The sequence below is a fragment of the Macrosteles quadrilineatus genome, unplaced genomic scaffold, assembly GCF_028750875.1.
Source record: "Macrosteles quadrilineatus isolate MER2022 unplaced genomic scaffold, UCM_ALF_1.0 Scaffold_1__1_contigs__length_201487025, whole genome shotgun sequence".
Classification (NCBI taxonomy): Eukaryota; Metazoa; Arthropoda; class Insecta; order Hemiptera; family Cicadellidae; genus Macrosteles; species Macrosteles quadrilineatus.
The window spans coordinates 153,351,741-153,374,855 of NW_026542594.1; the positions used below are offsets into that span (position 1 = coordinate 153,351,741).

A 23,115-nucleotide genomic window follows, 5' to 3' on the forward strand; every position below is an offset into this window, starting at 1 on the left:
TCAAAATTGTTCTTATTTGTTTGTCTTCATCAACATTGTTCTTATTAGTTTGTCATCATCAACATTGTTCTTATTTGTTTGTCTTCATCAACATTGTTCTTATTTGTTTGTCTTCATCAACATTGTTCTTATTTGTTTGTCATCATCAATATTGGTCTTATTTGTTTTGTTTGTTGAGATATTTAACAGTGAGTAAGCTTGCAGACAGCTGATTTAATTTCAGAAGATGTCTCCATTGAATAAACATAACAATTTTGATAATTAATCGGGAAATCTATGAGAATTTTTGAACCGAAAAGGCTCATCGGCACAGTATGATCTTTCATTTGATGCTAAATAAATAAATACATAATCTCAGTAAAAAATAAAAATAAAAATGAATGATGAAAATCCATTTACATACATTAATAAATTCATTTATTATTTTAACATCACAAATTACAACATAGATTTTAAATAGCAATCATAAGACTAGTACAATAAATATTTACAAACGAAAGACAAATACTATATGATGAACTGACAATTCACGACGCAGCTCTATTTCTCATCATAGTCTGAAAGCAAAATAGTGGTTATTAGATTTACATTGTAGGTAACATCATTAGTACTAAAAATTCTTTTGCAGCTATGAATACACCTGGAAATTTATATGATCTATAAGATAGGTAACTAAGAAACAGTTTTAGGGTCAGATGTCCCATGTGGGAGAGGGAAGACCAGGATGTCCAGTTTGAGATTTGCAAATTGCAAACCTATATCAGTAAAGAAATTGTAGTTTGCCAGGGAAGCGAAACTGCTATGAATGAGCTTAAAAACATACAGTCTTACAACAAATATTTTGTTTAAAATTTTCATTATTTTTGTTGTATATCTGTTGTACTACAACAACATTTTTTTACTGGATCTGAATACGAGGTCTGTTTAAAAAGTATATGACCTTGTTCAGGAAAAGCATAATTTATTGATCAATTTGTTTTAACAAGTGATCTCCTTCAAAATAGTCCCCCTGGGACTTCACCTACTTATTCCAGCACTCGTGCCACTTTTGGAAACAAGTCTGGAACTCTTCCTTCTTAATGGACTTCAGACGAGCTGTAACATTTTGCATTAGGCCTATCTCGTTTCTGCTCTGAAATAGAATCCTTTCGAGGCATCTTCGAGGGAGGCAACAACTGGAAGTCACACAATGCCATATCCGGTGAGTAGGAGGCCTGGCGTAACACAGGAAAGCCATGCTTAACCAAGAAGATGAACAAGATTGGAAGAATGCACTGGAGCATTATCCTGATGAAGCAACTGACCTCCTCTTGATGCCATCAAGAGTTCGTGGCCCACAAATTGGGAAGCTTGCGAACACTGCATTACGCATGTGACGTAGAACTTCTAAATAGTACTCTTAGTAATATTTTGTCCCTTAGGTGCAGACTCATAATAGACTACTCCATTGCGATTGAAAAAACAGTAGGCCCCCTAAGCATGGCTCTGATTTTTCTTCGAACTTGGGATGCTTTTTGTACCTGGCAATGTTGAGTGTTTCCACTGAGAAGACTGCGCCTTGGTTTCGGTATCATAACCGTACACCCACGACTCATCATAAGCTATAACTGTTTTGAGAAAGTTTGGGTCATTCTGAAAGTATTCCAGCATGACTTGAGTATAAACCTCAATCCCTTTTGTTCATCAGCCAAATTCTTTGGAACAAGTTTTGCAGCATCCCTCCGCATATCCAAATCAGTGGTGTAACTAGTCTGACTGCGCTCCAATGCAAGTATTCCCCATGCGACCCTAATGGTAGACTCATTCTCTCCCCCCCCCCCCTCCAAAACAACCACCAACGAAACTAACGACATTTCTCCATACTTCCACACTTCCTGGATACTATTTCACAACACACAACATTGTACAAGTTCTATCCAATTAGAGAAAGATTATTCAAAGAAATTTAATTTTGTATGCAGAGTAATTTTAAAGTTAATTATAAAAAAAATAATTGGAAGTAAAGTTAATATAAGTAAGTTGATATAAGTTAATGGAAGTAAGTTAAGTATAATTGGAACTAAGAATTTTCAAACATTAACATAACTGAAGTAAGGATCACATTACATACTTTCAATTAATTAATGTACTTTTTAGGACGATAAAATATAGACTACTTCTTAATTTACTAAACATTTTATATTTATTCATTGTCCTATCCAGTATACATGATATAGCAAGCTACAATATAACGTTTCTCAAAATTGTATTAATTTTACTAGATGATGCATTCTTACAGTCAAAGAGCTGAACACTACTGAACCACACGATCATACAACAAGGACTGAAAGGGACACGCGACAAGTGTTCGTGGTTACTACAATAATACTGCAAGTTTTTTTTCTGTCTATCTTTGTAGCTAACAACGAGAAATAAACAAGAGCAGTAGAGCAGTGTACGATTGTGATAAGAACACAATAAGCGCAGATGTGCACCTTTCCGCCTGGAGATAACGATAATAGTAAACAAAAGAGTCACCAACATTCTGTTATGACTGTAACGGAATAAAGTACCACGAATATTTTTTTATATTTATTTTCGGTAAGCTACAGGGAGTTTTGTTTCAACATATTTTTTTGCTAAACATTTTCCAGAATTTTCAGAGTTTTTTGCGCCCCCCCTAAGGCCTGCGCTCCCTGAAGTTCCGCATACGGAGTTACGCCACTGAGCCAAATCTTCTGTTAAAATTGAATGAACTGAACCAATACTGATTCCAACTTCTGTAGCTAGTTCACGAACAGTAATCCATTGATCCTCCATCATTAAAACTCGAACTTGATTGTTAACTCCATTGTTTCGACTTGTTGATGGTCTCCCAGAACGAGATTCACTGTCCACCAAAGTGCGGCCATCTTTAAATCTGTTGTACCAATATTTAACTGTGTTACACCCATAGCGTCTTCTCCAAAGACTTGCTGAATCATAAGAATCGCTTGGGCCTCGATATCACCCAGTTTTTTGGCAAAATTTTATGCAGTAACGCTGTTACACCCGTTCTGTCATTTTACTAAGCACAAAGACACGACGAACACTACCTACGTACACAGTTTCACGTTTAGTGGCCGACAATGAACTGACACCATGTCAAGGTCACGTGACGTGCTTTACAGTTGGTTCGATCTACGTGCCAAAGTGCAGCTCAATGCAGTTGTTGGATTAATAAATGAAAACTAAGATCAGAATGAAGTATACTTTTTGAGCAGACCTCGTACAGCATTTATTTGAATGTGTATCAACTATCTTTTGCTAAATTAGTTAGCCCAACTAGTCTTTGCTAAGTTAGTCCATGTTTTCAAATTACATTTTTAGGATAGACAATATTGGATATCGTGGAATTCAGCAGCATAGTTTTGAATGTAGAAATCTCACATAGTTACACATAAACCTACTAAACCTACCGGAGACTTTTTTTTTCTTTTCAAAACATACTAGGCCTATCTAAAGTTTAAAGAAAAAATCTTCATGCCAAAGTGAAATAGCTTATTCCTTATACAGTAGAGTTCTGCAAACACGGCACTCGATAACCCAGCAGTCTAGATAACACGGCCATCGCCTGGCTCAGAAAATTTGTAATTTTTTTAGTCCAAATTAATCATGGACTAAGCCAGCTTGTCAAATTATTCGCAAATGGTACTAAGGATTTGTTGTACCATATCTGATGACTTAATACTGACTTGTAATATAAATATAAATGAAAAAGGTGGTTAAAAAGCTTAAAAACTGCAATTTTCTTGTTTTTAACCCTTGTTCCCGATTACCCGGCATTTCACAAACTCGGCACTCATCCAGTCCACATTACGCTGAGTTTGTGGGACTCTGTATAGGGAATTCGCCTAGGCATTACACAAATATCATGAATTTTGTAAACTACCTTGATGGGTGATAACGAGTCAGCAACCTGCAGAGCTACATTTCCAGCGGCCAGTAGTACAGGGTTGGTGGTGGAGTAGACTCTTGCCATGAGATCAATGGCCATCATCAAGGGTAGATTGTGAGCCTGACGCAGCCTCTCATACTCCCTTAGAGTCCCGATATGACCTACAACACATGCAACTGTAATCTAACAGCTGATAATAGGTCAGTTGTGTTGTAGACTCTAGCCATGAGATCAATGGCCATCATCATGGGTAGATTGTAAGCCTGACACAGCCTCTCATACTCCTTTAGAGTCCCGATATGAGCTACAACACATGCTAACTGTAATCTAACAGCTGATAGTAGGTCGGTCGTGTTGTAGACTCTAGCCATGAGATCAATGCTATCATTAGAGGTAGATTGTGAGCCTAACGCAGCTTCTCATACTCCATCAAAGTATAATTTTTAGTATAATCATCACCTACATCATGCTAACCATTAACTAACAGCTGATAGCAAGTCGGTGGTAGAGTAGACCCTAGCCATGAAATTAATGAGCATCATCACAGGTAGATTGTTATCCTGACGATCCCTCTCATACTCCTTCAGATTCCCCCCTGCTAGAGGATGTACCTTGTGTGCTGGTTTATATTGACAGGACTCACCCAGTGGTTTGCCTAGGTGTGCAGCTTGGTCAAGTTGATCCACCAAACACTTGATGTCTCCATATCCCAGGTTGACTCCCTGGCCTGCTAGAGGATGTACCTTGTGTGCTGCATCTCTGTAATCAACATCTCTTCAGATTAGCTGAGAATTTGGATGATTCAAATAGTAGGTTCAAAGTGCAGCATTTTGAAATCATCTGTTACGAAACACACATGTTCAGCAGAGCCAGCCTTGGTTGGTGCAAGGGGGCGGAGCCCCTTACTACCAAAAAAGTAGTATCCCAACCATACCATTTAACTATTTATACTCCCCCCTTTTTCTTTCAATGCATTGCTGCTATTTTTAGGTGTGTAATAAAATTGGAAAATGAAAGAAAGTGGGTGTATAATAGAGTGAATTGATCAATGCAACTTTCTTACTAACTATAACTATATCATTTCTTTCGAAAAGACAGGATAGTTGTAGCCCGATGATGAACAATGACAGCTGGGCATTTAAAAACTACTACCTTACCTCATGAATGAACCAGTAACATTTTGACTGTAAGGTAAGTATAAAAACAGCTCAGCTACACAGATATTGATTGAGTTAACAATAATCGCTGTTCCCAATTTATATACTCTTATCTTCTAATGTACAAAGTTGTGTTCTGTCACTCACCCGACCAGAGCCACAGCCTGAGCCACGTAGGATGCAGCATGTCCAAAGGCCAGAGGGAAGGCTGCTCTACTGCTGTCCACCACTGAGGCTACATTGGGAGGCTGGGGGGAGGAGGAAGGAGCTGTAGACTCTACCAAGCCCAGGACACGTCTGGCTACTGAACTGACTGCTGTAACTACTTCGGACCTCACTGGCTCCTTCCACTGGTAAAATAGAGAGATAATTGTATTTGTATGTATTGTGTTGGATCACATTTCATTGTATTGGGATTGATGTATACCTTTGGCATTGACCGAGCTACTTTCCTTACATATTAGCCTACTTTGCCTAAGCTTAAATCTGGCGCTGCGACTGACAGTGGCGCTCCAAGAATATTACTTTAACTGGATGGTTGAGGCATAGAAAGATAGCATGCAGTAGGCTTGAGAGTGTATGTGTTTGTGGCTGTATGTTAGGTTAGGAGAAAGATTTTGTTATTTGTTTGTAATAAAAACTTGGTTGTTCTTTTATTTTTGTTCAAAATTAAAAAAATATATTTATTGGAATGTTAACAGTAAGAAAGGATCACAGGGTTCCAAGTTAGCCCCAAAAAGAAGAAACTCCTTTTGATTCCAAAGGAAACTTACCAATGCATCATTTAGCGCATCCACAAAAGAATCGTTAGGTAGCTTCAAGAGTCTTTTTGCTTCTTCTAAGGAAGTTGACCAAACTAAAGATGTCAACTCATTTGTCAACTGAAAAAAATATAATATTGATTTTGCGATTCAAAACATAAGCAAATAATGAGCTAAACCAACAATATTACTTTACAGATAGCTCAGTCATTGGGAAACATTCTTTTATTGCCAAGATTCTTTTCTTTTAAGACAGTTTTCATTATCGTTACATTTAAGACAACCATTCCACCTAGGTGTGTATTAGAACCCTGAATATTTATGCAAAATAAGTGTAGAAAAAGTGAGATTATATGAAAGGCTTTAACAGACAAAGATACACCGTTTTTATGCCAGGCCAGTTCATCAAAAGCCCAATGATCAAAGAAAAAGTCAATGGGTGGATAAAATAAATACTAGAAAAACTTCATGAATTTAAATTTAAATTGGAAGCAATACAGTTAGTTATCTTATCTGTATAAATAATTCATGAGTTTGATTTTGACACCAACATTGTGAGTGAACTGGTAGAACACTGGGAGAGGCCTCATTTTTAAAGCCTGGGTATGTTACACATTTTTGGGAAAACTTTGTATTGTCAATCATGATATAAAGTTAAGCAGTCACTAGGAAGTAGGTCCAATTTAAGCTGGGTTTTCCTAGGCGCGGAGTCGGCCAGCGGACAGCGGAGAGCGGAATTGAAATTAACATGGCATTCCGCTCCGCTTCTAGGAAAACAGTAACATTAAATTGCCTAAGACAAGCTGAGTCCGCTCTCCGCGTTCCTCTCTCCGCTGGCCGACTACGCGCCTAGGAAAACCCAGCTTTACTGTGAAATAACAAGTAAATAAATAAAACTTCCAAAATAGCTTTTTTACATAACATATTTTTCTTCATTAAAATTTCAATAACTTTTGCCAAAATAATTTATGTGAACATGGCAGAAAAGTTAGTTGAAATATCAATAGCAATTTGAAAACTATAAGTCATAGAAGCCTAATATTATTGTGTTTTCTAAAGGAAGTTATTGTTTTTTGCTTAAATGCTTACTTAAAAAGTTGCCTGGGTAAAAAGCATATAAATAATGTCTAGTCTAAACATTGGTAATGTTCTGTCATGCAAGTTACACATATCAAAGGTACATAACTTACTGGCAAAAGTGCGACGGGCCCAGAGTGTAGAAACCTTTGCCATGCTGTATCATTCTGAGATCCCTAGGGACGAAAGGACACAATATTGATGAACAATAGTGAGTATACTAATACACAATTGAAAACTACAACATTTCTTTTGTCCAAATTGAAGCGACATGTTTTAAAGCTAAAGAGGATAAGGTTAGCCAATGAAACATTGCACTGTTCAAATGAGTGTGTATCAGGCAACACTATGGGACCCATCTAAGTAAATATTTAAACATTAATCAACCTGAGTAAGGATTTGATGAGTCGAAAACAAATTATTTAGGACACTAATTTTAGTACCCATGGAACATTGCACACAATATTGTATCCATGTTCTCCTGTCCTTCTAGCTTATCGAGCATATAAACATACCTTTCTTATTAAGCATGGCTCATTCATAGCCTTCAAACAACAAATGCATTGTATGCATGGTATGCATTGGTGCTCATTAAAGTCTTTATCTACAAGGAATGACTGCAGGTAGCTTGGACAAAATCCATTTTGTTGAACATCTGGCCAAGAACATTGGTAGGCCAACTAAATGTGTCATGGTTCCCAAATTCTTAGATGAAGGCCGTTCCCTATCTTGAATTCTTTAAATTTAACGTTATTAGAACATGTAAATTGCTAAAAAATGCAGAGCTATTTCATTGACTTTTGGATACTGAAGTATACATCCCAACTTTAATATTATGAACCGGTTGTCAAATTTGTATTTATAAAAATCATAGCTCTGTGTACCAGTAACAGATCGTGCTAGCGTCTAAAATTCTATTTTCTATCTAATTTTCTTGTTACTGAGACTGTTGATAACAATATCAAAGGTGCTATGCTATCACCTACATCATCCTATAAACTTGAGTTAATTAAAAGGTCTGCATAGTCCACAGAATTCGTAACTTACATCAGCCCAATCTGTAAGAGGCTCACTTAAACTACTTCCGTTTTGATTTTAAAAATGGCACAACTTTATCATCGGGATGGAATGTCTAGTTCTTTTGATATCCTAGTAAAAATATAACATGATGATTATCCAGTCCATCAATATTGTAAATCTGCAATCAAGGTGTAGTTTATTAAAATTGCAAATCTCCATTGTAGAAAAAGTACCTAGACACTGGTATAGTAATGTGTAATCTAGGCTTACCTCTGCTAGTTTCAATGTAGCGACCACTGCAGTCTGATTGTATTTCCAGCTTACATATTGCACTCCCATGGCCTTACGTACGGCGGAATTCGCTCCATCAGCTCCAACCTAGATAATACTATTACTATAAGTATTTCTAATTACATAGTATTTTACCCATTGTAAGTATAGGAAATGTAGAGGTAGTTAGGTAACAAAAAGGAGCTATACCTATATACCTATACTCTACAATGATTTAGGCCTAAAGTGTGGTATAGTAGACAAGGTTTAAAGGATAGGGCCGACTGAGGACCACTGAAATACCTACAAGGTAGGGAGATAAAGTCCTGAAGGAAATGAAATAATAATTGGATGTTAAGCTAGAACTGATTAATCACTAAGATCAGTGAACAGGCAAGTTGTTTTTGGTCTACAATATTGGATCAAAGGTCAGGTATTGCACTCAGGCTTGGAATAACCCTCATCAACTCCCCAGGCAAAAAAATAACCTCTAAACCAACGAAGGGTAATTAATTGGCCTGCTGGGTTCTCAATCAACTATTTCCTAACTTTGAGAAAACAAAATAAACATCCTTTTTCATGAGTTGTAAATTTGTTGTTCACAAGAAATTGAAACTGTTTCCAATGGATTGTTTTGTTGTATATAACATTCTCCACCGAACAACAATGTAAACGATACATTTTGTGAAATTAAGATTTTTAACACAATACAGTATTAATACACTATTCATGTATTATATTCCTAATGTACTTCATGAATAAAGATAATTTGAATTGGATTGAATTAAAGAACATTGATGCAAATAGCATACTTTACTGCATGGGGTATTTCGGTTTTGAAAATACATAGGTTGGCAGCACTTACAAGTGATTCAATGTGCGGGAAACTAGCTGTGTAGGCATAGGCGCTCCCAGAACGTTTTCAGAAAATATTCACTTTTGTCACTCACAACATTTCTCGGTGGAGCTAATCAATTAAATATTATAGTGAGAAGTGTCTCTTCTGATGAACTGATGAGAATGTCTTAAGAAAAGTGGGAAGCAGAATTTCTAGATTTTACACTTCTCTCATGTCTCTCATTTAAGTAACTGTTAATTAATGCCTTATTGCATGATGCACACCCTAACCTGCTAATGCCCTATGTCAATGTCAAAGATGGGTTCATTAAAAGTTATAGCCTATAACATGTTTTTCTAAAATTGTGTGTGATACTATTTTTATTTTAATACAATATTTCACTAGGCTACACCCCAAACACCAAATATTTAACACCAATGATACACTCTATTTTAGATCTACAATACCCTTTACTATTTAAATAGGGCCTACTGTATCACTTTTGTTATAGGCCTATATTTAAGTATTATTAGCTAGACATTCCCAACTCTTGTAGGCAAAGTCTTGTAACAATGGTTATCTAAGAGATTGCGGAATCTGGAGTAGACTAAAATTTAAACTTTAAGTTACGTAACAAACAATCAGGTTTGGGTGGATGGGTGCTGATTTCAGCCAGCTTGGTTTGCTTAAGGCCCGTTGTCCAAGAACGCGTCTGTTGCGTCTGACGCTTAGTAATAGACGCTAGCGATGGACGCTCAGTGACTGCTGAGCATTGATTTCAATGGGCCCGTTGTCCAAGGGAGCGTCTCTAGCGTCTGACGCGGGGCACTGCTCCAGGAGCAGACGGGATCGCTGACGGCCAGCGTCTATTGCGTCTATTGCAGCGTTGTTTCTGTGTTCTCCCGTATACTCCATAATATACATTATCTTAATGTAATGGCTATAGTCAAAGAAATATAGGATATGACCTAAAAAAATAGCAAGAAAATGTTTAGGGTTTTATTTTGTAGTGTTGGTTCTGCTGAGTGACATAATAAAGGTTGCCAAAAGTCGGTCCATGGGAAACCCCCTAAAATCATTATAAAATATTGTGACTTTTCCCAACATTGGAAAAACAATAAAAAATGATTCCACGTGCATTTTTTATGGACATTTTCGAGATATTGGATCCGCCATATTGGATATACCTACATATTGTTTTTATGTAATGATAGTGTTGTGACACATCATTTACAAAACTAGATTTTCATGCTAATTTCAATGCGGAAAACCGTTTTTATATTTTTTTCGTTTTAAAGATATTCAAACAAAAACTCTCGGAAATCCGTTTTTATTTTTTTTTTTGTTTTAAAGATATTCAAACAAAAACTCTCGGAAATCCGTTTTTATTTATTTTTTTGTTTTAAAGATATTCAAACGAAAACTCTCCCCCATACATTTCTTATAGATGTTTCGTACTTTTATCATTTTTTAAAACTTTTTTTAATATATCCAGTTCTTATCTAACTTTTTTAGAAATTTGTTTTTATTAAAATATTTATATCTCGTCTTGTTAATACGGCCCAAGGTCTCTCTGGTCTTAAATTACTCAGTAAATGTTTGGCTTTAATTTGATTAATCACTAAATAAAATCCAACAAATTGAAAATGAGTCATAGACCTTAACACGTTCGCTGCTGAGCGCTAGATGCCGGGACGGCGCCAGTTGCTGAACTACGCTCGGCCGCTGCGTGACATTGCCACCGATACACTGAATTACAGTAAAAACAACAGTAGTTATACTGGATGGCAATGTTCTGCAATAAAACTGGCTTTGGATATAGTACTAAGTGATTCTGATAGATAGCAGCACTACCCAGGTTACAGTCGGTAAAGTAGTGTCGCTATCTAGCAGGAAAGAGGTAAAACAAAGCCCTGTTCCAAACGACCCTGGTGGTGATTTGGGAAACTATATTTTTTATTGTCAGAAAAGTACGTCCCCACGAGCTGCAAAGAAATATAGAACGCTTGTGACGTGCTGGCTTATCCATAGCAACGTTAAACAACAATGAACGGTGACGTTCTGGAACGTTCTTAGCTCCTGGCGCCGTGGCCCGGCTGACGTTCCGGAACGTCCGTAGCAGCGAACGTGTTAATATAACATTAAATTATTTTTATTTCGAAATTTATCTTTAGTTAAAGACATCATATCCCCAATTAACTCCCAAAACTCTTTATAGTCTAAAATAGTTCACCAAAGTATTGACTTTTATTTTAGCTATGGATTACATATTGGAAGTTATTTAGAATAGGGGATATCTGTATTTAAGTAAAGAAAATTTTCAAAATAATAATTAATTACCGGTAATGTTCAATTAAATTATTACAACTTAAACTTTAAAGGATTTAAAGGAACTTAAACTGTTTCCTTTAAAAGTAAAAAAAATCACTTAACAGCCTCTTGTCTGCATAAAAGTAGTTTTTGATAAGTATTTTAAAATATCCTTCCTCACTTCTCTTTTTGAAAACGATGTGGGTACACAATCGAGGTTCACTAAAGGTCTAGAATTTCCTAGTTTTCTATCTCTTCGATGAATAGGATCTTCAACTCTTGGCTCTTAACGCTAATAGTGAGAGCAAAATAAATTTTAACACAGTCAGCAACCAACTATTGAACTGAATAGACGCGTTTTTGGACAACGGGCCTCTAAGCGATCATCGCCCAGCGATCATCGCTCGGCGATCATCGCTCTGCGTCAGACGCAACAGACGCATCTTGGACAACGCACCTTTACATATGTGGATGTCTTAGGGTACAAACACACAGGACGCGGCGTGGCACGACACGGGGTGACGCGACACACCTCTGACCTTGACGCTCTCTGTGTGTTCCTTCGCATTACAAAGTAAGTTTTTGTTTTTAATGCTTCATGAGGCTCCGCGCCGCGCTCTGTCGCATCATGTGCGTTTGTACCCTTTATGTGATTGTCTGTTGTCTTACTTCTTAAAAAAAAAATATATATAGGCCTAAGCCACACTGTTTAAAACTGTTAAACATCTAACCAGAAGGTTGCAAGTGACTGTAGAGCCGTCAGTCAGCCGCAGTTGCACTTCTTCGTTCCCGTGTTTGGGTAACGTATATTCCTCCACACGTGTGTCGTTCATAACAGTCACATTATCTGCTTTCTTTAGTTCCTTTTCCACTGAATCAACTAAGATGTCGTTTTCCACAATGTATGCCACTGGGTCGGTACTGTTATCGTTATTGAATTCCACTTTCGCTCCAGAACAATCCCAAACCTTAAAAACAGACAAATAATGTAAAAGCCAGAAACAGGAATCAAGAAATAGTTATAAAAGGTGCTGGTAAACAAATATTATACTGTTTTGTTCGATCGTAATTACAATATGATGGAAGTATATCGTGATTGATTAAGTTATCTACAATTTTATTTACTAACCTATCACATTAATACTTTTTTTACTTTTCAATAAAATGGGGACCATACAAAGTAGGTATTTTAAGCCAAGTATGAATGGAGATGAGTGTAACTATACAACAAGTAGGCCTATGCGTTTCCTGACAACTGTAATCTCTAAGAATGGGGTGGGGTATGGTCAAAGTTATGGTCTATTAATTTGCCTTTGGTTTAAAGAGAGTTACTGTACATCTCTTTTTCATTCACTGCCATAGGGTCTAAATTTGCTTTGATAACTTATAAACCTAACTTTACTGAGTTACAGATGTTATAACTTAACATTTTCAAAAGCCTAAAATACTTAGGATTGTTTTAATTATGAATACTAGAAAAGACCCGGTATGGATCATAAACATAAATAAATTACGTTTTTGGCCCGAAAAGTAAACAAAACCTTATGTTAATTAATGCTATTAGTATAGCTGGTTTTGTTTACTTTCGGGCCAAAAAAGTCATTTTGTTTATGTTCATGATCCATACCGGTAGGCTATATTATTCTAGTAATCATGGTTTTAACTTAACACTTTGACCTACCTTCATATTCATGACAGGTTTGAATCTTGCTTTGGAGATATGTTCCCAAGCACCTATACTTTCCATGAGATGTTTTGTGGCTTCATTTACTGAGGATACTCGATTGCTGTAGGCTGGTGAAAGACTCCACTGTTTTGGTTTGTTTGATTCAAGAAGGAGTATTTTATGACTTGAGAGCGAAGGTGTCTGAGCTGCAACGAGAGATTAAAAGACAAAATAAGATCATGTCACAGTTCAAAAAATGTTCTTTGTTTTAAAGTATTGTTGATTAGAAACCCCCCGTAGGGCCTAGAGTCTACATGATGCAGTTCAAACAGTAGGTAGACAGGGTTGGCCAGTAGCTTCGCATTGTGAATGGATATGTGAGTGACACTTAATTCATAAAACAAATTAGCTCATATAAGTTCTATTAGCCTACCTCATCTTTAAAGAAGCAGAGCAAAACATTTCAGAGTGCCATTCTGAGATTTGCTCATATTTCTTCCTATTTATAGGTCTAGATGGTTGACCTCTTCCAATAACTAACAACAATTAATTCCCTTACTGATTCATTTTTAACTGTTTACATTTGACCCCCCCCCCCCCCCCCCAACTAAACTAAGTGAATGTGTAGACTTCCAAAGATCACAGCCTTTATCATTATAGAAATGACAATACTACCTTAAGGCAAATAAATTTAAAAGAATTGTAACTTACCTAATAAACATGATAGTGCTGTGCCTATCATTCCACCTCCAGAAACAATAACATCAAAATGTTTCGTTGATGTTGTGTTTGAAATGAAACGTACACACGAAGACATGTTAACATAAAACTAAGCTTTAAACTTTAAATAAAAAAAAAATGTTAAACTAACTATACCAAGAACTGTTAACTTATTTGTTTTGACTTGGCTGATGAAACAAAACGGCTAGAGAAATTTGTTTTCTAATTTTCAGGTTAGTTTAAATGATAATGAAATGAAATAAACAAAGAGCAGACGAAGAAAGTTTCAGTCAGCTGATTTAGGCAAGAATAATGTAGTTTCCATAGAGAACGTATATCGCATTAAATCAATTGCACTCTGAATGCATATATCTTTATATACATTTATGAAGAAGGTTTTTATCAATCAAACAGGTTAACAGTTATAAACGGGTGTGCATCAAAGTGCCAAAACGACAATCTACCATAGCGACAACCCATCATAAAAAGTACAAGTTTGAGGTGGTGGGTTGACTTGACGCACGCCCTGGTAGAATTGGCAACGTCGCAATTAGTGTTGTTTGTTGTTTAGCGCCAGACGTCCCATAAGATAACATGACAAACAGGTGACATCAGCCACGGCCGCCTTTGGTGACCGTGCATCAGCTCATTAATTCACGTATTATTTATTGAAATAAAAATGTATGAAAATAAATTTGTTAAAATATTGAAATTAAAACATATCGAATTGAAATAAAAACAATATAAATTGAAAATCTATTTCTGTGTACATTTAAAATGGAGTCAATCTTACTAATATTATAAATGTGAAAGTTTGTGTGTTTGTTTGTTTGTTTGTTTGAAGTTCAATCACGCATAAACCACTGGACGGATTGGGCTGAAATTTGGCATGATGATAGCTTACATTCCCGATTAACATATAGGCATATTCTTATCTCAAAAATCCTTTCGGGCTCCGCCCCAGTGGCTCTGTAATTAATTCCCCATGTTAACCTTATGAGTATTCATATTTAAAGGGAATTAAAGAATTTAGTCAGCTGTTTCAACTAAAAAAGTTGGTTCTATGATATGGAAAAGCATTAAAAAGTTATAAGATTTACCAACAGGGTGCAGCACTATATTTTTTTTGCATTTATGAAAACAGATAATTTGAACTAAGCAGCAACAACAAACTGTGATTCGCAATGAGAACTGTCAAAGTAGGATTGTTTACAGTTATGTATATGTTTTTCATTTCATGAATAATTTGTGATAGTTTGCGAATTGATAATTTATTTTTCTCTATTGTTTAGGTAAAATGGTAGAACATTATGGCTATGGTAGATGTGTAATACTATAGAATACTGTAAATTTAAAAAAGCAAATTTTATCAAACTGTGTCCTCCACCATTGCAATCGCAAAGCTTGAGTATAACTGCAATAAGCATTTTATACTTATATTCCAACCCCGTACGAAGGACGGGTACTCTGCTAGTATTTTCATAATTTAGTAACCAGATTTCTTATTCAAAATACACAAACGCCATTAGCTGCCTCCAACAAAACAGCTGTATCAATCAACCCTACTTGCAACTTTGCAACTTCGATGGCCGCGGCCTGGAGTTAGGTGGCCGTGGTTGACGTGGTGGCTCCTTGTGGGACATGAGCTATAGTTCGGCCGCTTAGAAAACGAACTCCTCCAGCTTTGGCTTAGCATTAGCGAACAGGTCGTTTTCTAAGCGGCCGAGCTATAGTATGACAACCCCCATCTCGGGATGTAATGTGGATGTAAATGGTCACAAGACAAAATTAAGGTAAATTAACTCCGTGTTCTTTAATACTTATCAATGAAATGGCGACCATACAAGTAGGTATTTTAAGCCAAGTATGAATAGATATGAGAGTAGGATGAGTAGTCTTGTAGTCTTGTTAGTGACTAAGGCCGACATATTCCTTATACACAGCTGTTAATTAATAGCCCATACAGCTAATGGCAACTAAGGGACCTACAGTTTATAGTGGAATCCGAACCACGTGTTTGCCTTTGGTATTTACGAATTGGTTAAGAGATATATTCATATTCATATGTTAAGTGATCCAGACTACTCAAGGAAGTTATCCTCACCTCAATATGGGTAGCTGAGTGGTTATAGTACTCGGGGACCCATATTATCCACATCCCAAATGATCGACATTGATATCGTCGCATCTTGTCGCCAACACAAAATAATATTGACAGTTTTGGTCATACATGAGATGTCGATTAGATGCGATGTCGGTTATTTGGGATGTCGACAAGATGCGGCAGTTGTGTAAGATTCCGCATCTTATCGACTCTGGAATGTCGACAAGTAAAATAACAGATCGACAAAGAGCGGGAGATTTAAATTGAAGGTGAACCATAAGAATAAGATAGTACTCGCCTAATTAAAAGGTTGACGGTCGACGGATCGATCCTGGAAAAGTAAGTAGTCGCTTTTTGATGGTTCGGAACTGGACCCAGCTGCTCCTGATCATTGGGCTTCAAATAGCTATGTATCCATGAAACAGGCTAATTGCTAATGAAACAGCTGGTCTTAGTCAGTAAACTACAGGGACTATCACACTTCATTCTACATACATCCTTCACTCACATTTTTAATTTGTAAGACAATTTTGCGGTATGTCCTTTCTTGTTATTAAAATATACACTAACTACTATGGTACACGAAAGTACACAAAGTGTACAACTATGATTTGTAACAACAGATACAGTACGACTTTTGATTTATTATTAAAAGAGTTTATGTGCTTACTATCTGATGACACGAGCACGCCAACTCATGTTTACCTTGTTATATCACGCACAACCTCCGCCAGGGTCGCTCCTCGCTCCTGATGGACCGAATGGTCATCTTTAGGATCCGAGAAAGGGAAACGCTTTCCTCAATACTATTGACTAAGAGGCCTTGGAGGATAGCGGCCATCTTGGATTATTTCAAACAGCCGCTGAAGGGTTATTTATTGTCCAAAAATATTTTTTCTAACACCAGAGTGATAATAATTTAAATATCTACTGTAGGATACTGTGAGATTAGAAATGATCTTTGTAATTTTGAATTGTTCTCCAAGGGAGTCCATGGAAGCTATAGAGGCCATCTTGGATTTACCCACCATAAGAGATCAATGTTAATTTCGTTAATTTCAAAAAGCCGCCGAAGAGTTATTTACCATCTCAAAATATTTTCCAAACACCAGAGTGATTGTAATTTAAAAATCTAGTATAGACTACTGTGGGATTAGAAAGTTTCTTTTTAGTGTTTTAATTGTTTAACGAAATGAAACGTCTAGGTTCCAAAGCATCTTAATACTGTACAACTTCTTGATGGGGGCCTGAAATATTCTATCAATTCATTAATTCACTGCAGAAGAAGAGTTGCCCCCGCAACAAAAAGCCATTCAATAAAAAATGAAAGAAACATAAATATATAATAAATTATATGATAGGTTTACTGTAAAACCTCGAACGATTACAAGTTTAAACCTTCCTTCATAGTTTATCCACTTACAGGAGATGGGTGTCCAATTAGACGGACTTCAATGTACATGTACTTCAAAAACTGAACACAACTGCTTTTGAGGGAGAAGGGAAAATTAATTTGATTCGGCATAAGTTAAAACAATTATGTGATCAATTTATACCCTGGTCACCTATTTGGCCTAATTCATTAAACTAAAAATTGATTAAGTTAGATAAGATATTTTTTTATGTGTTTGATAAAGTTTGTTTCGTTAGATTTCAATGAATTTAAACTATTAAAATGTTTATATAAGCGTGTTGTGGTCGTCCCTTGTAAAATCTATAATTCTAAAGATAGTAAATGACATGCTAAGCTGAAACTTGATAAGGTATCTAATCTTACCATCACCTAATGCTGGAAAAGCCATATCATTACGCCGACTTTTCCATTTCTTAAGCTGAAGCTGAAAGACAATTTTCCATAACAAAAGTTCTCAACAAATTTATAGGAATTCGAGTTACTTGAATACAATGAAGCTTATGTGTTGAAAATAATGCTTGGTAAAAAAATGCAAACACCTCATGACGATGTAAAATAACCAAAAAGTTAAAGTGAGAAGTAAATCATATAATAAAATTGTACAAATAACAAATCTAGATAAAAATTCAACTATCCGAAAAAATTTAAAGCGGTTCTTAAATATTTCAGCATAAACGGTGTTTTGAAATTTAACTGTGAACAAACTCAAATTACTTGCCGTATTATCTACAGAGGTAAATGTTATGTGTATTCCTCGGAAGGGTGGTAGTGTGACCTTGACTGATTAGAAGTTGCTTTTGCAGCCATTAAATAACGATAAATCAGCCTCAGATTGGAGTAGATTATCGTCGTGAGGCGGGGGTGGTAGGGTTGTGACTTGCGCGCCCCCTCCCAGCTCTTCGATTCCTTCCTCACTCTGCATACATCATACACGATACACGATACACGTTACATGATACACAGAGTGGAGTGTATACAGTGTGTGTAGTGACCGTGAGTGTATAGTTAGTGACCAGCGATGACGGTCAAGTTGTCGTCCATCTGTGGGGTGCATGTCTAACAACAGAACTGGGGCTGAGATGATAGCAGGGCCTGACCAACACTCGAATGGTATGTAAACATCACAACATCACCTGGACAGTGTACACCACCACTCTACCACGATAATGTCAACAAGTTGTATAAACGGCTGTCACTATAATGTACTGAAAACTATTATGACTTAAAACCATTACAGCTAATCACCTCCAAACTTGATGGTACCTACTTAAATTTACAATGCCAACATGTGACCTGTTTGTTATTGTATACTCAAAATATGTTCTACAGACGAATTACTATGTGTTTTGAGTTTTTAGTTTTCAAATAATCGAGTTGTAGGGATTGTGCAATATTTACACTCAAGGTGTAAAAAGGTCCACTGCACGACTGCAGTGGGTCACTATGCAGTTTCACTTTCGTTGTTTGAGAACTGAATAGCAATGCATTCTGCTGAGTTAAGGAACAACTCTCATAATAACTCGCCGATAAGTCAACAAAATCGACATTGTTGACGTTTTTGTAAGATTCTATGCTTCGTCCGTTTATTGTTTTTATATATCGGAGATCGTTGTATTGGGTATCATGGGACGAACTGCACATTAAATAGTATTTATAATTTTTACCATCTAATTACGAAACAGGGATGAGGGTATTATCCGTTTCTATGTGTGAAATATAGGGCACATCAGTTGAGTCCATCGCAGCGTAGGCCAACTGTGTTCAGTCCGTATGACGAGTACTCGCTGGCTAATGTGTTTATGAAAACAATTAAAAACACTGAAAGTCGAATTAGTAGCAAAAATTAAGTAAACTCAAACTGTAATTTTTAGTTTAAATAAAGATTTAATAAAGCACATCGTTAGGAGATCTCAGTAATTCTGCATGCTTCCTCCCCTTCAATCAGGACACATTCAGGAGGTCTAATCGGATTTGTTTTAAAATTATTAGACGTTTCATTATTTATCTGAATACAATTAATGTGTTTAACCATTATTTACATGGTCATTGCAAATTTATTCAAAGGAAAGTATACTATACATTTTAAAATATTGATTCAAACACGTCGAATTAAAACTTTACTTTTGTTTGTATTTTTCGCATTATGATGTTTCTTAAATACCTTTGTGAGTCCGTGAGCTTTTCAGTTAATGCTATTTTCATTTGAATCTTTTGTAAAGGGATGTATTAATAAACACTAACCTTAAAAACTTCTATTCGTCACAATTTTTTTAGTATAGTAGATTAGTATAGCAGATTTTATAGACAAATGTTACAGTGTAAATATTATCCCAGTATAACCCAAGACTTACTCTGCTTGGAACGGATTTTACGATAAAAGCCTTAAGATGTCGAGAAGAAATGGGCAGGTTTTGTATCCTCGTTTCTTTTGTTTGTTCATTCATTTTCATAGCCCCAGTAAAGCCATCTTTAGACCGCTACCACAGTTATTCTGTTAAAAGCATAGTTAAGTGACTTGCCTCTAAACTTGGATAGTTTTTGTAAGAATACTGTTTTATTGTTATAAACTTTGAGCGTGGCCAAGTTATGTTCATAATCATGTGATTTTAAAACCTTGATCTATAAACGGTTAATAGCCCGTGCCGAACAATTTTCTAAACGAATATTTTCGAATATGCATTTAAAAATAAAATAAATAAATAGTTACATTGTTTGCACACATACAGGAGGTAGGTGGAATTATAAAGAACCTGTAACACTAGTTTTTTTACATTATATTTTGGCAGGCCTAGTGAACAATTAATAAAATCACACATTTTACTATTGAAAACTTATCATAATCGTTAGATTCTTTTAGTAAAATATATATTAGGTACATATAATTCTTTCAACTTATGACAAACATATAAAATCAACAACAGAAAGTACTGCAGTGATTACAGAGCTTCAGAGCTTCCTTTGACGAAAGGCCAACTGCACCATCAAAGAGACATTTTCTCTCGAGTTTAAAAATACAGTATATTCACAAGTGTTTATTTTTATTTGTTAAAACGTTATCAAACTATTTCTAAAACAGAATTTTATAGTAGCTATACTTGAGGTATACTCTTATTTATATTCAAAGTCAACCAATAATCCAAATATATTCTGTATTGTAACGTGTTTATTGTAACGTCGAATAAGATGTCCCTGATTGGACTCAGTTGCTTGCATAGTATATGAATTATTTGTTTCCCCAACCACTAGTTGATTCATTGATTCTATGCATACATTTACAATACTTACACATAACTTTGCGTACCAGGATGCTTAGCCTGTTTAGCACCGAGGGGCGAGAGAGAGAGTATGTAACGACGAGAATGTGAGAGACTTGAATGTAATATATTTATCCAAGCAGCTGTAGGAAAACCCTAGATCTACCACGATTTAGTTAGCTTTGTGCTGACTTGGACCATAACATCTTACCAGAAACTCTTTGTGCTTTACAACATATCTTCGCTTGATTTTGATTAGCTGCCTAAAATACAACTCTGTCTGTTTTCGGTTAACACTGGTTATGAAAATCATAATCGGTTTGAGAGTCGCCTCATTTGATACCTTGAAACATCGGTCCACCCTTAATATACAAACTTTGACAGGGTTTGGAAACACCTAAATGTAACAAACAAACAAATTAATTAAGCCAATTTAAACATTATGCAGTTGATTTTGTTAACATAAAGACATATTAATATTTTCTTTCCAATCGCAAATTTAGATCTTAATTTATGGGAGGACATCCTGAATTAAAATATGGATAAGTAATATTCCTTTGACATTCCTAGGTAAATGGCTGGCTTTGGGTTAAATTTTAGCGTATTACTGTATTTAAATTGGTCCATTGATATTTGCGTGAGACAGGAAAACTGGTACGTGATAACTTTTGTATTTTACTAGTACCGTTACTATCTCGTCACATGTAAATGTCACATGAATAATTTACTCCAATCAGGTAGGTGAAAATCAACAATTGTTAAATGCGAAATAGCAGTTGTGATGCAAAACATTAAGAAATCTAAGAAAGTGTGGGTGATGCGATGACAACATAGGGATCCGTCTAGAAACAACAGGTGGAGGTGAACTTGTCACACAATCAACCCTCAACCCTCTACCTCTACAAGCACGTGGCGACAGCGACAGTAGGGGTAGACAAGGGTAGTTAATCATGCAACAGATATCCACAGTAATCAATAGCTGTGTGATGGACCAGTAAGTGTCAGTTCACGTCAAAACTTTTGGGTGGACGGAGGGTGAGTTGTACGAGAATGAGCTACTTTGAGGTGGAGTGAGAATTCCACTGAATTACCATCCCCCTTAGTAAAACATTATATTAGCCTTTTATATTAGACAAGTATCTTTTGGAGCCTGATTGGAATATATCCTGTTACCGGTTCCATAAGAAAATATCAATCATCCTTCTGTAACACAAAGAAATTGTGTATTCCAACCAATCTTCAAGATTCCCACTCGTCTCGTACAAAAAAGGGTGGCTGTATATCTCTATGGTTCTTTAATTTATTATTGATGGAAACTGCAGCACAGTGTATGATTTCAGTGTGTGATTTCAGTGGTGTTTGTAGTTTACTACAATCCTGTATTCATTTGAAACCGACATCCTAACCAACAATTTTAAACACTTGTGTAATTTACTGGATCACAGCTTTGGGTGTAAACAGTGATTACTGTATCGGTCATTTATCAGTCCTAGCTAGATTTGGATCAGTTCTTTCAAAGGTTTGGAAACGTTCTTTTCTGATAGCTCAAGTGCTTGCTAGAAATCACAAAATCTCATCAGAAACCATGCATACAATACAATGCCACACTCTAACCAGAGTTTGACCACGAGTTTAGGTTAAGGAAATTCACTAGATGAAAAGCAGTGGTCATTCACTATTTTAACAATCATGTAATGATTTTCTTAAATATTATATACAGGGTGTCCAGTTTCAACGTGAGAATCTTGAACAGGTTATTTGGTGAAGAGTAGGGGTGTTAGTACAATGTTAAGATGCTATGTATGCAATGATTTATGTGCTATAAATTGTGTATTTCAACCCTTACCTCTGTTCGAACACAATACAAGTTTCGTCATAAATACAATACGTCATAAATACAAGTTTCATTAGGAAATACATGAGAATACAAACAATGAGTTTAAATAATTTCTCGACCTTGTAGCTTAAATGGTCATTCACGGGTGCACTCGCCCTATTTTGTGAATCTATATAGATTCATTTGCAATATATTTAATTCGATAACATTAAGATTCGAGAAAGAGATACTTACACGAAATAAAATCGAGAAACAAGATAATTGAAAACAATAACAATTTAATTTGCAAATAGCAACTATACGTCTTCAATAGTCTATTTTTAATTTGAAATGTAATTCGTTGTATTAATATTGTTTATGGAAATGGAAACGAATCAACGTCTAGCTTAAACCATTGACTAAATATTGGATACTGCATCAATACCGGTATTGTCAAAGCTTATACAAAAAAATCATCCTAGCTAACTTCAAAATGAGTAAAGATTAGGCAATGGCTAAAAACAACCATTTATCTACATAATGGTTATATTCCAAGGGTCATTAAACAGCAATATACCTCCATATTTAATTTCAAGTAGCTTTCAAATGTAGTTTCTCCAATCAATAAACCACTTGTATGACCTAAATATCACTTTTCATAACCTTGTCAAATGTGCTAATCATTATAAAAACTTTTGTTTGGAGTTGCGAATTATCATTAGAAAGAAGCACTGTAGCAAGAGATCATTTGACAACAAGGTCGCCTTCTATCGGACATTGTCATTAAAAATA

The 23,115-nt window shown here is 35.8% G+C and overlaps 2 protein-coding genes across 3 annotated transcripts in view; one reads left to right on the plus strand and one right to left on the minus strand.

Moving 5' to 3' along the window:
* Window positions 1–404: 404 nt before the first annotated feature.
* Window positions 405–13,953, minus strand: LOC128983026 (ubiquinone biosynthesis monooxygenase COQ6, mitochondrial). The gene is made up of 10 exons (XM_054402153.1): window positions 13,727–13,953; window positions 13,031–13,221; window positions 12,081–12,317; window positions 8,202–8,309; window positions 7,025–7,087; window positions 5,847–5,954; window positions 5,221–5,423; window positions 4,560–4,675; window positions 3,911–4,077; window positions 405–557 (listed from the first exon to the last, which is right to left on the minus strand). The coding sequence occupies exons 1-10, from the start codon at window positions 13,830–13,832 to the stop codon at window positions 528–530; spliced, it is 1,329 nt and encodes a 442-aa protein (XP_054258128.1). The 5' UTR covers window positions 13,833–13,953; the 3' UTR covers window positions 405–527.
* Window positions 13,954–18,206: 4,253 nt separating this feature from the next.
* The window catches only part of LOC128987681 (synaptotagmin-16), a 37,570-nt gene continuing 32,661 nt past the window's right edge, over window positions 18,207–23,115 (plus strand). For both annotated transcript variants that reach the window (XM_054408666.1, XM_054408674.1), the window contains exon 1: window positions 18,207–18,363. In XM_054408666.1, the coding sequence (XP_054264641.1) occupies window positions 18,306–18,363 (58 nt within the window). In that variant the 5' untranslated portion in view covers window positions 18,207–18,305. The remainder of the gene's footprint in view (window positions 18,364–23,115) is intronic.